General features: G+C 33.9%; 1 protein-coding gene across 1 annotated transcript in view; it reads left to right on the top strand.

Annotated features, from left to right (window-relative positions):
• LOC145300440 (proton-coupled amino acid transporter 2-like) overlaps positions 1 to 21160 on the top strand; it is a 108248-nt gene extending 87088 nt beyond the window's left edge. The window contains 2 exon segments of the mRNA XM_080144483.1: positions 2620 to 2789; positions 13060 to 21160. Of these exon segments, the coding sequence (XP_080000609.1) occupies positions 2620 to 2789; positions 13060 to 13298 (409 nt within the window). The 3' untranslated portion in view covers positions 13299 to 21160.
• Positions 21161 to 23241: the final 2081 nt, after the last annotated feature.

Raw genomic sequence — 23241 nt, 5'->3', positions numbered from 1 at the left:
TTGTCTTGGTTTACAATATAATTTAATTAATACTAGTATCATTAGCAGACTTTGGTTATAAATTGCTATGAGAAAACCTATTAATCGGCTGATTTGCTAATCGGTACATCCCTAATATATAATAGTAAATCTCAAGCACAATAAGACAGTAAACATATATAATCATAAGTTACTGAAAAAATAAGTTAAATCCTTTCATTAAAAAAAAATTGGTTTCTCATAATTATATGGTAGGACTTTTTTAGACATTGATTAATGAACTAAATCAGTTTTTGATGAACAAACAAAGTTTATGATTTGATAAAAAAAATATAATCCTAAAAAAAAAAGCAGATAATCAAATTCTGATATGCACAAAAATTCATACAGAAATAAACAGAATCTTTTTCCATTTTTCTCCAACAATAAAAAAAAAAAAGATTTTGTTTTTACTAACAATTTTCCCCTCTATCTCTCCCTCCTTTGCTCTTTCCCTCTCCCTCCTTTGCTCTTTCCCTCTCCCTCCTTTGCTCTTTCCCTCTCCCTCCTTTGCTCTTTCCCTCTCCCTCCTTTGCTCTTTCTCTCCCTCCTTTGCTCTTTCCCTCTCCCTCCTTTGCTCTTTCCCTCTCCCTCCTTTGCTCTTTCCCTCTCCCTCCTTTGCTCTTTCCCTCTCCCTCCTTTGCTCTTTCCCTCTCCCTCCTTTGCTCTTTCCCTCTCCCTCCTTTGCTCTTTCCCTCTCCCTCCTTTGCTCTTTCCCTCTCCCTCCTTTGCTCTTTCCCTCTCCCTCCTTTGCTCTTTCCCTCTCTCCCTCCTTGGCTCTTTCCCTCTCTCCCTCCTTTGCTCTTTCCCTCTCTCCCTCCTTTGCTCTTTCCCTCTCTCCCTCCTTTGCTCTTTCCCTCTCTCCCTCCTTTGCTCTTTCCCTCTCTCCCTCCTTTGCTCTTTCCCTCTCTCCCTCCTTTGCTCTTCCCTCTCTCCCTCCTTTGCTCTTTCCCTCTCTCCCTCCTTTGCTCTTTTCCTCTCTCCCTCCTGTGCCTCTTTTCCTCTCTCCCTCCTGTGCTCTTTTCCTCTCTCCCTCCTGTGCTCTTTTCCTCTCTCCCTCCTTTGCTCTTTTCCTCTCTCCCTCCTTTGCTCTTTTCCTCTCTCCCTCCTTTGCTCTTTTCCTCTCTCCCTCCCTTTGCTCTTTTCCTCTCTCCCTCCTTTGCTCTTTTCCTCTCTCCCTCCTTTGCTCTTTTCCTCTCTCCCTCCTTTGCTCTTTTCCTCTCTCCCTCCTTTGCTCTTTTCTCTCTCCCTCCTTTGCTCTTTTCCTCTCTCCCTCCTTTGCTCTTTTCCTCTCTCCCTCCTTTGCTCTTTTCCTCTCTCCTCCTTTGCTCTTTTCCTCTCTCCCTCCTTTGCTCTTTTCCTCTCTCCCTCCTTTGCTCTTTTCCTCTCTCCCTCCTTTGCTCTTTTCCTCTCTCCCTCCTTTGCTCTTTTCCTCTCTCCCTCCTTTGCTCTTTTCCTCTCTCCCTCCTTTGCTCTTTTCCTCTCTCCCTCCTTTGCTCTTTTCCTCTCTCCCTCCTTTGCTCTTTTCCTCTCTCCCTCCTTTGCTCTTTTCCTCTCTCCCTCCTTTGCTCTTTTCCTCTCTCCCTCCTTTGCTCTTTTCCTCTCTCCCTCCTTTGCTCTTTTCCTCTCTCCCTCCTTTGCTCTTTTCCTCTCTCCCTCCTTTGCTCTTTTCCTCTCTCCCTCCTTTGCTCTTTTCCTCTCTCCCTCCTTTGCTCTTTTCCTTTCCCTCTCTCCCTCCTTTGCTCTTTGCCCCCCCCCTGTCCTTTGCTCTTTGCCCCCCCCCCTGTCCTTTGCTCTTTGCCCCCCCCTGTCCTTTGCTCTTTGCCCCCCCCCCTGTCCTTTGCTCTTTGCCCCCCCCCGTCCTTTGCTCTTTGCCCCCCCCCTGTCCTTTGCTCTTTCCCTCTCTGCTTGGCTCTTTTCCTCCTTTTGTCTGTCTTTCTGTAATCTTCTCTCTGCTTATCTCACTCTCTATCATTTGTGTATCTCTTTTTTTTTCACTCCAAACAAAGCATCCCTGTTTGCTTTTTTATCTTTTTCTTTCCCTCTTTTTTTGTTTTTCTTTTTTTCTGTCGCTACCTATTTTTTCTCTTCCTCTATTTCTCTTTCTTTCTTCTCTCTCTTTATAAATATGTCTCCCTCTCTTTTTCCCCCACTCCCTGCTTTCTTTTTTCTTTTTCCTCTCTTTCTCACTGTTCTACTTTATTCCCCCCTCTTGTCTCTCTCCTCTGAGCATTTTTCTGAGTTTTCAACTTTTTTGCTTGTCTGCATTGTTGTAAATTTTATTTAACTTTGTTTGTTATTTTTTGTACTCATTTCATGTTTCTTTCATTAAAAAAACAAAAAACATTTAATTGTTATATGAGTGTTGAAAAAAATTATCTACATTCGCTGATCAGCATGTAGAGACATTGATTTAAGGTATGAAATAGTGGACAAATCACTCCCCCATAATTACTTTATCTGCTGATGTTACACTCTTTATGGACCATGAAATTACAAACCAGCTGTTACTTTGCGTGGTGAACTATTTTTATTTTAAGTTTTCATGGCAAACAAAAATATTTTTTTGCATTGAATTTCAAGTCTTTTTTGCTTTTGCAGGTTGTATATAATGGTGAAACTTTTATTGGCCATCGCAATCTTCATATCTTTTGGAATCCAGTTTTATGTTCCATTGAATTTACTTCGGCCAAGAATACAAAGATTTGAATCTGTGAACGTACAGAGAATTGTTGATTTTGCTGTCAGAGTTGGAATCATTTTGTTTTTAAGTGAGTAACATTTCTTAACTCCATCCAAATGTTCAACATAAAATGTAATGTTAACAAATATCATAAAAACAATTCAATTCCATAAGGTTGTATGCAAAGGGATAATCTTTCGGCCAATAGTGTGCCAGGTGATGAGCCTTTTGACTGGTTGGGCAGCAGGCGACGAGCCTTTTGACTGGTTGGGCAGCAGGCGACGAGCCTTTTGACTGGTTGGGCAGCAGGCGACGAGCCTTTTGACTGGTTGGGCAGCAGGCGACGAGCCTTTTGACTGGTTGGGCAGCAGGCGACGAGCCTTTTGACTGGTTGGGCAGCAGGCGACGAGCCTTTTGACTGGTTGAGCAACAGGTGACGAGCCTTTAGACTGGTTGAGCAACAGGCAACGAGCCTTTAGACTGGTTGAGCAACAGGCAACGAGCCTTTAGACTGGTTGAGCAACAGGCAACGAGCCTTTAGACTGGTTGAGCAACAGGCAACGAGCCTTTAGACTGGTTGAGCAACAGGCAATGAGCCTTTAGACTGGTTGAGCAACAGGCAATGAGCCTTTTGAAATGTTGGGAAGCAGGCGACAAGCCTTAGATTGGTTGAGCATCAGGGGACGAGCCTTTTGACTGGTTGGGCAGCAAGCGATGAGCCTTTTGACTTGAACACCAGGCGATCATTACAACTCAATGTTACATTCCTTTGTTTGATTGAAAATTTTTCCAACCAAAGTATTTTCTGGAACGATTAAATTGAATTACTTAAATAGGTTAAAGAAGATATATAACAGGAGAATGCACAAGCGATTGCTTTAAAAAGGTAAAAAGGAGATGCACACAGCAAATGCTTTCAGTTTCTCGTGTCATTTCTGTTAGTGAATGTGCCAAATCCAGTCGTCTTTGTGAAACATCCAAAGAGCAAATGAGAACAAAATCAGGTTTTCTCATCTACAAAGTGGCACAAGAGTTCTCAACAAAAACTCATGTTCACTACAAGATTTTTTATGTTTAAGCTGATATTATTTTTCATTTATTGTCATTAGTTTGTTGTCATAGACAAACTATTAATAAATGAAATATCTTTGTCGTTCATAGCATTTTATCTTTTACTTGTTGACATATTGACAATGAAACCTTATGTAGGCAAATCAAAACAGGACTGGAGGTAGTCACAAAAGGAGGAAGTCATCCTCTTTGGACTCTGTATTTGCCTCGCATTACTTCCTGCTTGAGTAAACTTGTCAAGCCCCATACACTTTTCTAGAATGTGTGATGTGTTGATGACATACGAAAAAAATACTACAAGGTTGGTATTATGAATGGATTTTAGTACAATATTACAATGTTAGAACAGGTGAATGAACATGCCTGTTTTTTAACAAATAATTTATGTCCATTATTTGCAAACTTGCCAATTTTGGCTGTTGCTGATTGATACAATTCGTGCCACATCTCCTTTTTTCTCTCTGGTGCTACCAGATCAGGCTATCTGAAGATATCGACTTCCTAACTTAAAATGCAACAAACATTGATGCTGTTACTTTTTTCTTTCTCTTTACAAAGCACGATCATATTCTGCAATGACAAAAGCCAAATAATTTTTCTCTACGAAACAACCAAACTCAGATATTTAGAAACAAAACAACCAAACTAAACACCATGAATAAATATTTGAGGCATAAAAACTTTTTTTCAAAATGACTGAATTTGACGTTAAATAACATGAAAAGGGTTGAGATCAACCAAACACTTTTTCTGTTTCTCCCTTATGTACATCATTCACCTCCTCCCAATATTTCTCGTCATGCATTCTTTCTATATCATTTATCTTTTATGACATCATCCAGTGTGCACAGTGACAAACAAAAAAGCTAACAATTAGGGTAACAGATTTTTTAATAGTCTACTAGAAGGCCGCCTGACATTGCCAAGTCGTAAAATATGCTTAAATATGGTATTTTAATGTATGCAGACTTCATATTTATTAATATAGAACCAATTTTCTGTTGATTATTATATTGTATCCAGTATACAGTAGTGCCCCCTCCCATCAGCATAACCCGGTCATAAAATATGCTTAAATATATTTTGATTCATGCAGATTTTGTATTTATTATTATACTGCATTGATTATTATATTGAACCCAATATATAATAACTATGGCATCAGCTAGAACCAAAACCAAGCCTTAGTAGTTAAGTCTGAAAAGTTGTCACAAAATGACGTCATGATGTTAAAATATGAAACGGTGAGAAACAAATTCCAACTTTTAGTATAAATAATAGATAGATTTATAAGTTCTGTCAACTTTTTTTTTTCCTTCAAAGAAGAAATTTTCCAAACAAATTTCATTAAAGTTTGTATTATGCCAACTTAATCTGAATTAAGATATGTCAAATAAATTGTAGCATTTCTAATTTAATTATGAGTATTTCTAAAATGTCTTAAAATTGTGTACACTTCACCTTTACGTATTAGTCTCTGCTAGTGTTTTTGTTGTTGATTCTGGTTGATGAGTCACATGACATGCATTTCTTTTGTGTTCTTAGTTCACAGAAGGCTGAAAGTTGTCAAACAATGATACAGCAGTAAATGAAATCTCAGAGCAAGTATTGGAGTTATTTGTTGTTCTTTTAATTACTTCCATTAATCCAGCCACAGGAGGAGAAGGGAATAAAAGATGAATATCTCTGTGACTACTCCTGTCATAACTCCGAGAGATGTCACTTTCCACTGAGCAATGTTTTATGTGTCAGTGAAAGAGACAAACAGCTTTCTGACCACAATGATTGCCAGTTGTTGACAAGAACTCTCTACTCAATATTACAAGTCATTTATTGCCATCATAAACTTATAATGCTACTGTGCATCCTCTTATACAATTTCTACAAAGTTCTTTAGCCAGGGTTTCAGTTCTCAAGGAGATGTGCAGTTTTTGTATATAACAACCTATACCCATTTATATTGGCATAAAACACAACACCTTATGGAGTAAATAGAATTTGTTCCTCTACAACACTAAACTGCCTTGGACACTCTTGAGCAAGGTATTTGTTTCTACCCTACCCGACACCACCTTGAAATCCATTTTTCCCAGCCCTTTCACCCATTTTTTTTTTCCTCTGCCTGCCTTATTTCCTAACCCTATTAAGCTGTCTCACCTAAATAATTTCCTGATATGACATAAAAGTGCATCTAGTGATGAGGCCACAATTTGAAAACCTTGGGAAGTGTAGAGTCGCTCCATAGTTATCACTACTCCTGGGTCCACTCTGACGAAGTGGAGTGGAAGTACCTGTTAAGATTCTATTAGAATAGAAACTATTGACTATTTAAAAATTTATGCTTACAAAAATGAATTTACGAACCAAAGTTTTGACACAAAATGACAGGTTGGTTGACAAATTATTATTTTTTTTTTTTACATGGTAGTCACACTTATCAAGGCCAGGAAGCCACTCGGGGATAAGGGTTATTGCATGTACAGTAATCAATTGAATAATATCGTAATTGTGATTTGATAAAGTGTCTTACTTAAAGGGGCAGTTTATCAGGAATTTGTTTATGTTGGACTTGAAGACATCCAAATTGTAGTCAGATGGGAAACAGGCAAATGGAAGAGAGTTCCACAGTCGTGCACTTCTAAGAAAGAAGCTTTGTTCATGGAATCTACGTTTTGATTTAGGCATGGATAAAGAAAGAATATGTGAAATTTATCTTTGATAGAACAAATTTGGTTAAATAAACTCATTTCATTTTGACTTTCGCTTTCTGTTTAGTGGAAGTCCTGCCAGTGTATATTATGGAAAAGTCCCTTCTGATTAATGTTTATGTAATTCCAGATTAATTTTAATACGCTATATTAGAAAACTAGTCTTTATTTTGTAATGCTTCTTTTTCGGAGTAGTTTTTCTTAAATAAAGTATGTTGGTATTAAAAAAATATTCTTTTAGTATTTATTAATCCAAATTACCTCATGCATAACCATCTGAGGACTTTCGCACACTTTCTGGACATCAAATCCTCTCATTTTGTTTGTGGTTTTGCCAAAAGTAGCTTTACATTTTATATATATATATACACACACACACACACACACACACACACACACACACACACACACTTTGCTTTCGTATCAGCTGTATCACCTGAAGAAGTCTCTGATTACTGATAACTAGTTGACTGAAACATGCTTATGACTGTGTAGCAATATATTACTGCTTGTGTAAAAACAAATAAAGAGTATACCCTGCTCTACTTCGGTATTCTTGTATTAACCTCATTAAACTTCATTGGTTACGTAACCTCTGAAAAAAACAACCTCGGATTATAACATATATATTTTATCAGCTCAATTCATTGAAGGTATATATATATATATATATATATATATATATATATATATCTACTGTTTTAACAAAAAAACCAAGACTTCAAAGAATGGGTTGATAGCAACAAAAAGTGTATTTCATTGTTAGTTACAATTGTTTCAAGATTATTTGGACAAATTCAAACATTGTCATATGTGTGTATGTATGTAGTAAGTTATAAAAATATATATGTCAATTAAGCTACACAGAATATTCCGCGTTTGATTCTCATGAGAATTTGTCAGGCATAAGCCGAAATATTCTGTGTAGTTTAATTGCCATATATATTTTTATAACTTAGTACCTAGCTCTACCTATGTATTCAGCACTGTCTCAGTAAATATTTTACACATGAGAATTTACACATGAAATTATATTTTCGTATATTAATTTATGTGATTAAATGAAGTATTTATTTATATATATATATATATATAAACACCAGTCGATAGATTTGAAGCTGGTGACACAAGGCATCTCTAGCTTGATTAGCTATGACCGCATCCATTCAGCTACTGTTATGAAATAACGTTGAAATTAAACATCTTATTTTTAAAGGTTTTATTTTTAAATTTTCTTTTTATGTTTTTTTTTTTTACGTTAGCGTGATCTAATCATTATGTGATGATCTATGCATAAGAGCTAAATTGACCGACTAAATTCAACGATAAGAAACGCGTTTCTTAAAGGGGCTGACATAATTACTTACTAATTAAATACCTACAGACACACACACACATTATATATATATATATTGTTTTTTAATCGAGTTATGTATTATTTTTTAACATTCGATCATGGTTCACTTCTTTCTCATATATATATATATATATATATATATATATATATATATATATATATGTGTATGTGTGTGTGTGTGTGTATGAAGTAATAATATGCAGTGATATATAATTATAAGCACTAAGATTGTACATCTAGAATGCACTCCTTAAATTCATACTGGAATTGTCTGCAAGGACCCATGGCATAGTGGATAGAGTATTTTGTAAAATTCAGTTGTAAAATTATAGTCTTCTTGAGGTTAAAGGTTTAATCCTAAAAAAAAATTTGCTATTTACTTAGTCTGCTGAGGGAACGAGAACATGCTAAACCTGTAGATTAAATAAAGAATTTTGTTTGAAATTATGTGCAGATTCCTCAGTTCGACAGAAAGATTCCCAAGTTTGACAAGATACACTTGAAGAAGGTCAGAGGTTACATCGACTGAAACATTGGGAAAATTACGCTCAAAATGAGAACAGTAGTTTGAAGAATCTAAATAATATTGGGTGAAACGATGTCACCTACAGAAAACAACAGGTGTATTATTTAATTAACTGGATTTCTTATTGAGATGAATAATTTGTATTATTTAATTAACTGGATTTCTTATTGAGATGAATAATTTGTATTATTTAATTAACTGGATTTCTTATTGAGATGAATAATTTGTATTATTTAATTAACTGGATTTCTTATTGAGATGAATAATTTGTATTATTTAATTAACTGGATTTCTTATTGAGATGAATAATTTGTATTATTTAATTAACTGGATTTCTTATTGAGATGAATAATTTGTATTATTTAATTAACTGGATTTCTTATTGAGATGAATAATTTGTATTATTTAATTAACTGGATTTCTTATTGAGATGAATAATTTGTATTATTTAATTAACTGGATTTCTTATTGAGATGAATAATTTGTATTATTTAATTAACTGGATTTCTTATTGAGATGAATAATTTGTATTATTTAATTAACTGGATTTCTTATTGAGATGAATAATTTGTATTATTTAATTAACTGGATTTCTTATTGAGATGAATAATTTGTATTATTTAATTAACTGGATTTCTTATTGAGATGAATAATTTGTATTATTTAATTAACTGGATTTCTTATTGAGATGAATAATTTGTATTATTTAATTAACTGGATTTCTTATTGAGATGAATAATTTGTATTATTTAATTAACTGGATTTCTTGAGATGAATAATTTGTATTATTTAATTAACTGGATTTCTTATTGAGATGAATAATTTGTATTATTTAATTAACTGGATTTCTTATTGAGATGAATAATTTGTATTATTTAATTAACTGGATTTCTTATTGAGATGAATAATTTGTATTATTTAATTAACTGGATTTCTTATTGAGATGAATAATTTGTATTATTTAATTAACTGGATTTCTTATTGAGATGAATAATTTGTATTATTTAATTAACTGGATTTCTTATTGAGATGAATAATTTGTATTATTTAATTAACTGGATTTCTTATTGAGATGAATAATTTGTATTATTTAATTAACTGGATTTCTTATTGAGATGAATAATTTGTATTATTTAATTAACTGGATTTCTTATTGAGATGAATAATTTGTATTATTTAATTAACTGGATTTCTTATTGAGATGAATAATTTGTATTATTTAATTAACTGGATTTCTTATTGAGATGAATAATTTGTATTATTTAATTAACTGGATTTCTTATTGAGATGAATAATTTGTATTATTTAATTAACTGGATTTCTTATTGAGATGAATAATTTGTATTATTTAATTAACTGGATTTCTTATTGAGATGAATAATTTGTATTATTTAATTAACTGGATTTCTTATTGAGATGAATAATTTGTATTATTTAATTAACTGGATTTCTTATTGAGATGAATAATTTGTATTATTCAATTAACTGGATTTCTTATTGAGATGAATAATTTGTATTATTTAATTAACTGGATTTCTTATTGAGATGAATAATTTGTATTATTTAATTAACTGGATTTCTTATTGAGATGAATAATTTGTATTATTTAATTAACTGGATTTCTTATTGAGATGAATAATTTGTATTATTTAATTAACTGGATTTCTTATTGAGATGAATAATTTGTATTATTTAATTAACTGGATTTCTTATTGAGATGAATAATTTGTATTATTTAATTAACTGGATTTCTTATTGAGATGAATAATTTGTATTATTTAATTAACTGGATTTCTTATTGAGATGAATAATTTGTATTATTTAATTAACTGGATTTCTTATTGAGATGAATAATTTGTATTATTTAATTAACTGGATTTCTTATTGAGATGAATAATTTGTATTATTTATTCATTTATTTATTGCAGACTATTATCCTCACTTTTTAGTTGTTGTTTCACGACATTTTGGCCGACTATTCCTTTGTCTTCATCAGGTGGTTTGACGACAACTATGGAAGGCAGTAATTGCTGAGGATGCAGTTAGAAGCTCCAACATTCCTATCCCGCCGTGGTTAACCAGAGGAATAGTTGGCCGAAACATTATGAAACACCTAGAAGATGAGGATAATATTCCATAATAAATAAATGGATAAACTACAGCTTTATTTTAAAACTTTTCTTGAAAAAATCAATTCGGGTAACTTGATTATGTAGTAGAGCTGACATATATAGTCACCTTCAGCCTCAATCACCATTTTGATATCGGTCCAGACCAAATAAAGTAGTTCAGCAAGTTCAGGTTGGAGGAGGAGGGGGGGGGCAGTGAGGTAAGAATACAAAGTTATAGCACTCCTTCTGAAGTCAAGCCTGGGTCTCTTTGAACTTGTGGGCTGGCACTGAATCTTGCTGCCACACCCAGGGTCTGCCAGTGGCCACCTGATTGCACCAGGGGATCACCACGCTCTTCAACACATCCAGGTACACTTTAGTGTTGACTTCAAAGCCAACTTCGAAGATGTGAGGTAGCATGATGTGGCTCTCACTTAAAAAAAACACCAAAGATCTACAACAGATGTGCTAATGGTCCTATCTCATAGGATTAGTGAATCTCTCGGCAGAGGCTTCCTTTCTAGGGCAATTTCTCTTGATATATAAAAGGCTTTTGATAGGATATGGCATAAACTTTCACGAAAAACACCCGTCTAGCTGAATCCACTGTGAAAAATTTCCCCCACTCTATATCTGTGCCTAAATCAAAATGCAGATTTCATGAGCAAAGCTTCTTTCTTAGAACTGCACGCCTGTGGAACTCTGTTCCGTCTGCCTGCTTCCCTCCGGACTACAACTTGGATGTCTTCAAGTCTAATGTTAACAAATTCCTAATGAACCGCCCCCCTAATTAAACACTTCATAAAATCTCCTCACTAACGTGATGTACTTGCAATAACCCTTATCCCTGAGTGGCTTCCGGGCCTTGATAAGTGGTGATCACTGTGTAAAAAAAAAAAAAAAAAAGATCTCCAGCTATACTAAAGATGGAAATGTCTTCTCAGTTAAATTATTTCTCTCTGATGTGTTCGTAAGAGTAATGATTGATGGGCAGAAATCAGAAGCTTACAGTATTTATGCTGGAGTCCCCCAGAGGCCCATCCTGCGCTCCACTCTCTTCCTGATCTATATCAATGATCTCCCAAATCACATCCTTAGATCATTTGTAGACATTTATGCTGATGACACTACCATGAAGTGGCAAGACTTCAAAGACTGTAAATGACCAAGTTCTCTCTCTGATTCTCTCTTCTCTGATCTTGAGCACGTGGTACAATGGGGATAGAGGTGGCTGGTTAATTTTAATGCATCTAAAACCAAGTTTCTATCTTTACATCATCAACCTTCTGATCCCCGTCTGGCATCAATTGAAATGAATGGCTCTCATCTTGAGGAGGCTCCATGTTTTGACAAGCTTCTGGGTCTGACTTTTAGTCCTGATCTGAAATAGAACATGTACATCAAATCAGTTGCTAAGGGTGCTGGAAAATGGTGGAATCCGTCTACCGCTCTAGTAGATATCTCACTGCTGATGCAATTGTCTACTTGTATGTATATGTCCAAGGATGGAGTAATGTTGCTATTGAAGGCACCTTATCCTGCCTTGATCGAGTTCAAAATAGACTTCATAGCCTAATGGGGGATGCCCTTTTCTCTTTCCTGCAACCTCTTTCCCACAGAAAAGACGTTGTGAGCCTGTCTCTGCTTTATCATTATTTTCATGGTGAATGCTTGTCTTGGCTCCAATCTATGGCCCCTACCTCGCCAAGCTTTCATGGAAAACACTTGTCTAGCTGAAACCACTATCAATAATTTCCCCCACTCTTTATCTGTGCCTAAATCTAAACGTAGATTCTATAAACAAAGCTTCTTTTTTAGAACTGCATGCTTGTGGAACTCTCTTCCATTTTCCTGCTTTCCAGCTGACTACAATATGGCCCTCTTCAAGACCAACGTAAACAAGTTCTTGATGAGCTGTTCTCTTAAGTGGTCTGATTAGCCATGTTTTCACTGCTAATGATTACTGCAATATGGTCCCATTGACTACTGTACACTCATTAACCCTTATCCTTGAGTGGCCTGTGGACTTTGATAAGTGGTGACTCCTTTGTATAAAAAAGAAGACCAGAACTTTGGCTGGAAATTTTGTTTTCATCATCCTTGGTACATCCTTGTTATTCGTAACAATTCAGCAATGATTTTTGAGGGTGCTGGCAATGGTCCTGTTGTAATAACTTGGATCGGCAGAGAGCATGACTTGTGCATCTCTGATCTTGTGTATTAAACATTGTGTCACTTTCAGACATGATAGAAGGCTCCTATTACTCTTGGGATTTGTACACAACTGGCCAACTAGTAGATAGTCTGCAACAAAAAAAAAAAAAAAAAGAAAGAAAACCATTTTTCATCAAACGGAAATAGAATTATGCTGTCTTTTCTAGGGCGACAATTTTATCATTCCACCCTGTATGAATAGCTCTACATGGTTAGAAACAAAAGCTTTACATTGCTGCAGATGTGATCAGTCCAGCGATTTGAAAGTCTACGATAATATCTTTTTCCAGGGAATTTTTCTGAAATAGCTTCCAAAAACCGTTTTTCAATTCTTTATCTCTTTCTTTATTGATTTCTTCCTTTTATTTCAGGTGGGCTCGCTGCTTTTGTTCCGCACTTGGAACTTTTGATTACTCTGATTGGAGCGTTTGCCAGCAGTGGACTTGCTCTAATCTTTCCACCTCTCATTGAAATCCTAACATATTCAGCCGAAGGAGAACATTTATCTTGGATTGTTGTGACAAAAGATGTCAGCATCATTATCATTGGTCTCCTTGGGTTTATCACAGGCACTTACACTTCTATGCGAGACATTATACACACTTTATAATGAAAACCTTTTTTTCATTAACAAAGAAATTATTTTTCTAAATGTTTTCTAAATGCTTCTTTTATTCCTGATACAAAAACTATCATTTTCTGTCCATTTTTATGATGGCCTGCTTCATAAACAGCGATGCATGTGCTACTTTTATCTCAGTCCAGCAGGATTTCATACTCTGATGGTTGTCAACAGAAAGAATGTTCAGTCGGTGGAAACCTAAAACAATTGCTACTCTCAAATCCAGAGAGTAAAGTCCACACATCGGTTTCCATGATTGGATGTCATTGCATTTTTTTTTTTTTTTTTTTTTTCATTTGCGGATGATTTTAAGTCTTTTTAAGGCTGTCTTTATCAAAATGCAATTTTTAATCTAAATTCAGGAAAAAAATATTTTTATACAAAGAAAATATCTTTCAACAAAAAAAAATTAATTTTTTGGATAAAAAAAATTTAATTTTCTAGTTCACATGAATTTCCTTTTATAACTGAAAGGCTTTGAAAACAAAATGCCTTTGCTCTTAAGCAAGCTTTTTTTTTCTAAAGATAGTGTTTTGGTATTGATCCAGAACCTGACCTAAGACTATGTCAGTATCTTCCGTCATTTTACGATAAATAACCCAGAAAGTTACCAGAAAAAGCTGACACAAACACTATCAGACGGTAAATTAAAAATACCAAAAACCAAATACTAATGCAAGAAGATAAAACTTGCTGCTAGTTTAATTATACGAAAAAAGTATTTTTATTTTTTCTCAGGAAAAGTAAATTTCTCTTAGTGGTGTGTTCAACTATGTCAAATACGACCGGGCTATTGGAATTGAGGTTTATATGTTGATCGAGGTAACTATATTGGTTTATCTGGTTGAAAGGCATGTCAAATGATAGTTAATAGATGAAAGTGTCTAAACTGTGACTATATACTTTTTTTTTTTTTTTTTAATGACATAAATTTCTTTTTCATGGAAAACTATGATCAAAAACTTTTTTTTTTTTTTTCAAAAATAGTATCAGTTAAGTATTTTTTTCCTGTTAACAAAATCATTGTCTACTGACAGTTGATTGGCTAGCTGCATCAGCTTTTCCCAGCAGTTTACAGTAAACTGGCATAAAATGCGGACATGATTTTAGGTCAGGTTCTGAATCAACACCGTATTTCTTGCATCACATTGTTTTAAGGGGAAGCAAAAAGTTAAAAAAAAAAAAAAAAAAAAATTCTTTTGATAGAATTTCCAAAATCCACCCCTCAAAGCCATCCTCACATCACATATAAAATGGACTAAAAAACAAAATTTGTATAACTATTCTCTTTAAAACTGAATCAAACCATTTGTAACTCATTGGATTAGTATTTATGTATATCATTAAATATTAACTACTGAAGCACTTGGTGTTGTTACCTTGTTTGCTTGTCACCGTGCGCACTTTTCATCTGTACATGAATGTATTAGATGTATTAGGAAGAAGGGTGATTGACTTAGATAAAAGACCAAATGATAAGAGAAGTAGTGAGAGGAACGGAATGATGTAAAGAAAAGGGATAGGGAGAAAGAGTAATCACAAAAATTAAATAAATTTTAGAAATTTCAAATATTCATGAAACTCTTGTAATGTCATAACAGACCTCTTCCTCTCTTCTTTTTACTTATTTACATCGTTCCAATTCTCTCTTGTGTTAGCAGATCAGCCTGTCTGAAGATACTAACTTCTTGGCCTAAAATACACCAAACGTTGATGTTATTGTTTTCCCTTTTGCTTTGTAAAATTCAATCATGTTCTGCAAAGCCAAAAACAAAAATAACAATTTTCCTCTATAAACAAAACAAAACCAAACTCCATAAATAAATATTTGAATATATAAAGAACAGGAAGTGTTAAACTTTTCTCCGAAATTACTGGATTTGGTATTAAATAATCCAAAAGGGGGTTGATATGCTGTAAAACCAAAACAACCAAATCATTCCATTCCTCCCACTACTTCTCATATCCTTTTCCTTTCTTTGTTATTTGCACTTCCTCCCACCATCTAAAACGTTTATATACAGATGAAAAGTGTTCACACTAACAAACAAGATAATTACATAAAGTTTTAGCAGAACCTAGATGAATTTTTAAAGTTTATTTTATAATCGTCTTTTATTTGAAATTAATTTCTTTCCAAAAAAAATTTTTAATTTTCTGTTCTGAAGATAAAAAATTTGTCTCAAATCACAATCTGGGTTGAGGGGACAATTTCTTTGTGATTGCTGGTTTAATCCCGAGCTTTTAAATCTGTAATTAAGATTCAGTTATTTCATTATAAAATTGCCTATCAAAAGCAATTATAAATGCCAAAATAGAAGCAATTTCATCTCCAAACAAATTTCTTTACGCAATTTTTATTTTCATGACACATTTTGATTTCTAACGCAATCAAAAGTCGGCATATTTTTTTTAGTACATTTTGGGGACCAGAAAATTATCCAAATTCAATGCAATCAATTTTGATAAAATTTCGGTGTTTCTTGTATTGATTGGTGATCTTTTAAACTAACGCATTTCAGGTGAAAACATTACATACTAACGTTGTAAGGTCGAAATTAAATTCCAAAAAGTTCAAAAAAATAATCCCGCAGAAGACGTGCTACATGTATTTTTAATAAAAAAATATCTTCAATTATGTTCTGACATTCTGTGTTTAAAAATGGCAAACCCTTAAGATAAGTCAGTGTTTAATACTGAATTGGTTGCACAACTCTTCCACATTAAAAACATACGATAAAACTCAATAATTTGATAAATTCTATTTTTACTTGTAATTATTTTTCTACCGGATCATTTTTTGGAATTTATATTAATTTCAACATGACAAGTAAGTACAGAATATTTTCATCTGAAATGCATTGATTTAAAAGGTCACTAATCTACACAAACGCCAATTTTTTTTTTTTGTCTTCCATGTGTTTAATTTTGTAGTGTTATGTTTATCGAACAAAAACTAATGGAAATCTCCTCATTGGTCAGTGTCAACCTTTTGGGAATGTTAATCTATCTTCCTTGACCATGATGACAAATTTTTTTATCATAAAACCCTTAAGCAAGTCTTTCAAATTTATACACAGCTTATGTTTTCTGCTCCTCACAGAAGATCAAATACAATGGATCGGTCTATTCAAAATGAACGCATTGAAATGGGTCGGAATTATCTGACTATCTACCCCCCTCCCCCCTGAACCCCACTTAATAACCATCGTCCTTTTTTTTTTTTTCTAGCTGATGTCATAACAAATGCAAACTCATTTGATGTCCTTGTAAAAAAAATAAAAAAATACTCTCACAATGGATTTGAATCGTTTATTCTTTTAAATATTTTTACTGTAATGTAGGGAGTTTATCAGCAAGATGTCTGTTCACATTAAACTTCTGCATGTCAGTACAGCCAAAGAAACAAATCTGGAAGGGAATTCTAAAGTCTAGCAGTCCGAGGAAAGAATTATTAGAGTAGAAGGCTTTCCAGTACCTAGGGATCTCTACAATGAAGGGGAGGTATTTTGCTGCTTTGAGTTAGTTGAGGTATCTACATCAAGAGGGCACAAGTGCTGCGAGTTCATCAGAGCAGATTCCCTTAAAATATTTGTTGAAAAATCATCCATCATTTAATTCAAGTTTAACTTTCATTGGCTGAAACAGTTAATTAGCCACTCTGATTCGGCCTGATGTACATCGAACCAAACCAGGTGGCCTTGTAGGTAAAGCTGGGATGATTAATTTGAATCAAAATCAGAAAAATTGGAATTTTGGGAGGTATCAGAATCAGAAAATTTTGTGCTTATATTCCGATGCTAAAAACGATTCTATTAATTGTTTTTTTTATGTGTTTGCTTTTGTTTGCTTTTCCATTACTGGTACAAATGATAAAATGTTAAATATTCAATGATTGGGTTTGACCTTTACACCTGATCTTAAATGGAACACATACATCAAGTCTGTGGCCAAGGTCGCTGGGAAAATGGTGGGATCCTTCTACCGCTCCAGAAGATATCTTACTAATGATGCAATTCTCTATCTATATAAGAGCCAAGTACGTTCAAGGATGGAATACTGCTGCCACATCTGGGTGGGAGCTGCAAAAAACAGCCTATCCTGCCTTGACGGAGTACAAAATAGACTCCGTGGCTTGGTGGGGGATGCCCTTTTCTCTACTCTGCAACCTCTTTCCCACAGAAGAGACGTAGCGAGCCTGTCATTGTTCTAACGTTATTTCCATGGCAGGTGCTCGTCTGAGCTCCATTCTCTGGTCCCCCCTCGCCAATCTTTCTCAAAAAACACTCGACTAGCTGAAACCACCGTCAATAATTTTCCCCACTCCCTATATGTGCCTAAATCAAAACGTAGATACCATGAAGAAAGCTTCTTTCTTAGAACTTCACGCCTGTGGAACTCTGTTCCGCTTGCCTGTTTCCCTCCCGACTTCAACCTGGATGTCTTCAAGTCCAACACAAACAAATTCCTGATGAACCGCCCCCCCTAAGTAATGACACCTTACCAATTCTCCAATACTATTGCTACACTATCCCTTTGATTACTGTACACATGATAACCCTTATCCCTGAGTGGCCATTGGGCCTTGATAAGTGGTGAACTCCATGTAAAAAAAAAAAAAAGAAAAAAAAAAGTACCTGTAAAACTAACATCTAATATCCCCCCCCACCTCTCACACACACACACACACACACACACACACACACACACACACACACACACACACACACACACACACACCCTCACACCCACACCCATAGGTGTATTGTTGCATTTGCGAAAATATCTAAGGAAATAACAGAAACACTGGAGGATGACCTCCAATCTGTAGTGGAATGGGGATAAAAATGGATGATCACATTCAATGCTACCAAGACTAAGCTTGTTTCCTTCAATAATTACAAGAACCCTTCTCTACCACTAATAGCAATGGCCAAGGACACATTACCCGAAAGTACTTCCTTTAAACTCCTCGGCCTAATGTTTACAGTGAGCATAAACTGAATAGATACATTGAGAGCATTGCCAAGGCTGCTGCGAAGAAGGTGGACTCTCTCTACCATGCTAGAAAACTACTTACGCCTGAAAGTATCCTGTACCTCTATAAGGCCACCATTCGCCCCTGTATGGAGTACTGTTGTCACATTTGGGCTGGTGCATCTGCTACTTGTCTCTCACTCCTGGACAGGATTCGAAAGAGAGTTGCCAACCTGATAGGTCCTGAACTGTCATCTAGGCTTCAGCCTCTGTCCCATCGATGAAATGTTGCATCCGTCTACCTGTTCTACAAGTACTTTAATGGTAAATGGTCTGACGGACTACAAGCACTTGTACCCCCTCAACGTGAATACCCCCGACAAGCAGCTAAATCCCACCCCTTCACAGAGATCCCTAGGTGTAAGAAAACCTTCTACTCCAATAATTTCTTCCCCAGAACTGCTAGACTTTGGAACTCCCTTCCGAGATTCTGCTTTCCCAACTGTACTGACATGCAGAAGTTCAAGTGTAATGTGAATTGATATCTTGCTACTCCTCTTCCTTCATAATATCCCTGCAACTTATGCCCCCGATAGTAGCTCCCTACTTCAAAGTGGCACTGTGCCTTGTTTGGGGTGAAAATTGAATAAAAAATAAAATAAATAAAATATGTGCACATATTACATGGATTTTGATGATATTCTGAAAAGTAAAGAAAAAAACGCTATTTAGAGATTTAAAAAGAATTGGAATCAGCAGTTGTATTGGAATCAGGTAAAAATATTGGAATCGCCCCATCACTCGTGTAAAGTTTCAGCATTTTTTACTGTTTATTCATTTTTATGTTTTCATTAAAAAAATTTTGTTTATTGCCAAAAAAAAAAAAAAAATCCTGCTTTAATTCAAATTTTGTTGAAGTTACATTATTGTTTTCATTTTTTTTAATTACATCTATTTTTGTTAAAAATTTTATTCTTGTAAGTTAATATAAATTTTATTTCTCTTTGATTCTTAATTCTTTGTAACAATTGGTTCTTGTCCATAATTTCCCCATATTAAAAAAAGAAAAGTAAAAAATCTATTATCCATGTACTCATAATAGAATGAAAATGTCATCTTCCAAAATCACATAAATTGATCAAGTAGTATTATTGATAACTAAAAAATCAAATTTTATGAGTAAGCAAAATGAGACTGTTTTGCATCGTCATCTTGAAGTAACAATAGCAGATAACTCCACAATAATTCAAACTTGCAAGAGCCTTGTAATACCTACAATGTCCCATTAATCGCTTAAAATCGTTTAAAAATGATTTTCTTTATGAAAATAAAATTGCTTTATTGACTTGACTTTTCGAATATAGTTTCGTTTCATCATAAACTACATACATATATAATACAGATTTTTTTGTATTTTTATTTTTTAATATAGAGGGAATTCTGGACAACCACGAAACAATCTCCTTAACCCTCTAGGGCCTGAACATATTAATACTTATTAATGCACATTAATAAAAATTCTGAAATTTGAAATTATAGATTTTATTGGACCAAGAATCATGAACCTGAACAAAAAAAAAAAGTGAATTCATTTAAAAACTTGAAAGTTATGAAATGTGTCACATCTGTCCCCTTTGGCTCTAATCTTCTTGATTAGGATCATGCCATATATGGCACGGGTGGCCCTAGAGGGTTAAACACATCTTTAAAGATTGAAACAGTTCAAATTGTTTGAAATGATTGTCATTTCTCTTCCTCAGTACTATTCAGCATCTTTAAAAAAAAATAGGGTGTTTATTTAGGATTACACTTAAAATTACATAAAATATTCTTAAATATAATATTTTGATTAATGCAGATTCCATATTATTATATTGGACGCAATATATAGTAATGATTTAAAACGTTAAAATAAAAAAAATGACTTGTGTGCCACCACCGAGAATCGAAACCAAAACGTTTAGCTTACAATTTACTTTTTCCTTTGATGTTAATGCCTGACCTATGAAGACATGTTTGCTGCAAGGCTAAAAATTAAAACATGAACCAATAGCTATTACATAAGCATGCATATTCGTAATGTCGTCATTCAACCGTCACCTGGCAAATTCCCTTTTTTTAATTTTCATACTTTTGAGCCAATTTTCCCTGGCTAAGTTTTGCATGGGTTCGAATAACCTATATATTAAGTTTCATGTCTGTAGACCAAAAACTGACAGAGGAGTTTGGTAGGCAAAATTTTTAAAACAAATATATATATACACATACATTAATATATATAGAAAGAGGTGTGTGTTTACTATAACCTATTCACACAAATACTATGCAAGTATAAATCATGAAGAATATCTGCATGAATATAATTACACATAATAGTTAAAGATGATCATTCTATAAGAAAACCGAAAAAAAAAAAATAATCAGGAATTAATTAAAATGAATATTTAAAAGAATATGCAAATTAGCTAGATCTTTTGCAGATGAATGTAATTCCATGACTCATAAGAAAGTTGTATTTTCTTTTTAAATAAATAGAAAATAGGGTTTTTAATATGAATATCAATACACAAAAAAAAAAAAACTTATAAGAGTATAGATGTATACTTATGTATTTGTTTGGATTCAAAATAATTAAAAAAATTTAATTGATAAAAATCGTTAAATTTAATTTTCTTAGTTAAAAAAAAACTCTACTTGATCAATTCACATAATTTTTGGAATATAACATCTTCGTTCCATGACAGGCACTTTTTTTTTGTTTGTTTTTTGTTTTTTTTGTGTGTGTGTTTTTTTTTGTTTTTTTTAATTAAGATGAATTCTGAATAAGAACTAAAAACTGTTTCAAATAAAATGTTAAACAATTTTGAAAGATATTTAAGTTTTATTCCACAATTAAATTTTTCTTTTTTAAATACAATTTTGTTTGATATACAAATGTTAACACTTTAATATTTGGTGTCTATCTGAAGCCGAACCTATACTATTACCTCTATTAATGTACTATTGTAATAATCAGTTCTGGAGTTCTGCTGCTACACTTAAGTACATTGACTAAGGACAAATTAAGTTTTAGAAAGTTTGTTGGGGTGGTCAATTTGCCATTCAGATTTAGGGTTAAAGAAGTGGGTTTAGGAGGATTTACCACTTGAACCTTGGATTAATAATAGAGTAAGTAATCTTGTTTTACTAACATTTTAGCCCCCTCCCCCCCCCCCCGAAAAAAAAAAAAAAAAAAAAAAAACTCCGGAAGACAACACCTCCTTGGCCTTTTAGCTAGGAGTAAGTATCTGTTCTGATATTTCACTTAGTCTTTTCTGTCCTCGGCTAGAAGTCCTTCTAAACTGAGGCAGTTTTGTTTTTGTTCTAATCCAGAGTGACCCTTCTTTGATAAGTCAGAGTTTTCCCACATTGAAAACTGACTTTGTGCCTAACTTTTCCCTCATGGGAAGACAAGTAAATAGGAACATTTTCTGAATAATAAATTGAACAAACTAATAATAATTTTACACATACACGGCATGAATATTTACTTGCAATTTTCAATGGTGAATTGTATGCATATTAACTTTTTACTTTTAATATCAGCTTTTTTATTTTTATTTTTCCAGAATAATAATGAAAAGTTTTGAATTTTCATATTTGTGCAAAAGAAATAGTTCTTGAAATCTTTGCTGGAAGGATAAGTAAAAAGAATTCTGACTACTTCAGCATCAGCTGGGAGGTGATGTTAGCTAAGTGGTTAGTGACATAGAATAACAACCTGAGTTTGCTAAGTTCCACTCCAGTTCATTCCAGAGAAACACTTCACTTAGAGATGTTGGCAACCTTCACATGGTCCCTTCTGTAAGTACTGTCTTTCTAAAAAGAATTCTAACTATAAAGATATCATGGAAACGAATGCCAACAATAATCATCTGATCCATATAAAAAATAATTGATAATCAATAACAAAATCAATATGATAAAATGGTGAGAAAAGAATTGGAAGATTCGAGATTCGACTGCGAGGGAACGTCAGAGAAAACCACAAGACAATGTTCATGACAAGTTTGGAATTAATTCTTCTAGTTTATTTTTTTTTCCAAAAGTCTTGAACAAATTTTGAACCTTGATAGGTGAAACCATTTTTCAAACATGGTAATATTTAATTAAAATTTTCACACAATGTTATATCACATAAAATCAGCACCGAAATAACATGAGGAGATTTCAGATTTCCTTAGCGTTAACAGGAGGATGGTAAAAAAGATCAGGAAACAATCGAAAGACTTGATATTCAGAAAAAAATACACATGATTGGTGATCTAATGCTGTCAAATAATCGGAGTTTGATCCAGCTGCAATAAAGGCCAGGATCAACAGAGCCTTTGACGTCCAAGTTAGGAGACAACGACTTCTTCAGGAAGGGGATGGAAGAAAAGGTCAGAAAGGAATTGAAAGATTTAGCATTCAGCTATCATTTTTCGTAGACTCTTGAAAATTCAGTATGTTATTGCTATTCATCTTATGAGATGACTGACCAATTTTTATGATTTTGGGTTCAAATGAACAGCTACAGCAGGAATTGGAATACACCCTACTAAAGCCTGATTGTCACAACTTGTGAATTTCAAAAATGCAATCTGGATGTGAGGACACTTTAGAAGAATGATATGCAATAAAATTCTGTTTTAAACTTGTAAAAAGCTATAGAAATGTATAGAATGCTTCAGACTGCTTTTGGACCATCTTGCATGAATCGTGCATCAGTTCTTGAGTCGCATAAGAGATTCAAGAAAGGTAGGGGGCTGAGGGATGATGAGAGATGTGGGAGGAGTAAGGAAGTTAGAAAACCAAAGTTAATTGGCCAAAAAAAAGAATTTCATACATCATAGTGCAAACCATCAATGTCAGAGGACATGTCCGACCTGACCTGCTTCAACGCATTTCAGATTGGTAGAAATTTAAATGTAAT

This window comes from Euprymna scolopes, chromosome 2 (genome assembly GCF_053919585.1).
Source record: "Euprymna scolopes isolate OS-2025 chromosome 2, ASM5391958v1, whole genome shotgun sequence".
Lineage (NCBI taxonomy): Eukaryota > Metazoa > Mollusca > Cephalopoda > Sepiida > Sepiolidae > Euprymna > Euprymna scolopes.
Note: the sequence above shows the minus strand (reverse complement) of the source record. Positions and strands in the feature narration are given on the sequence as shown.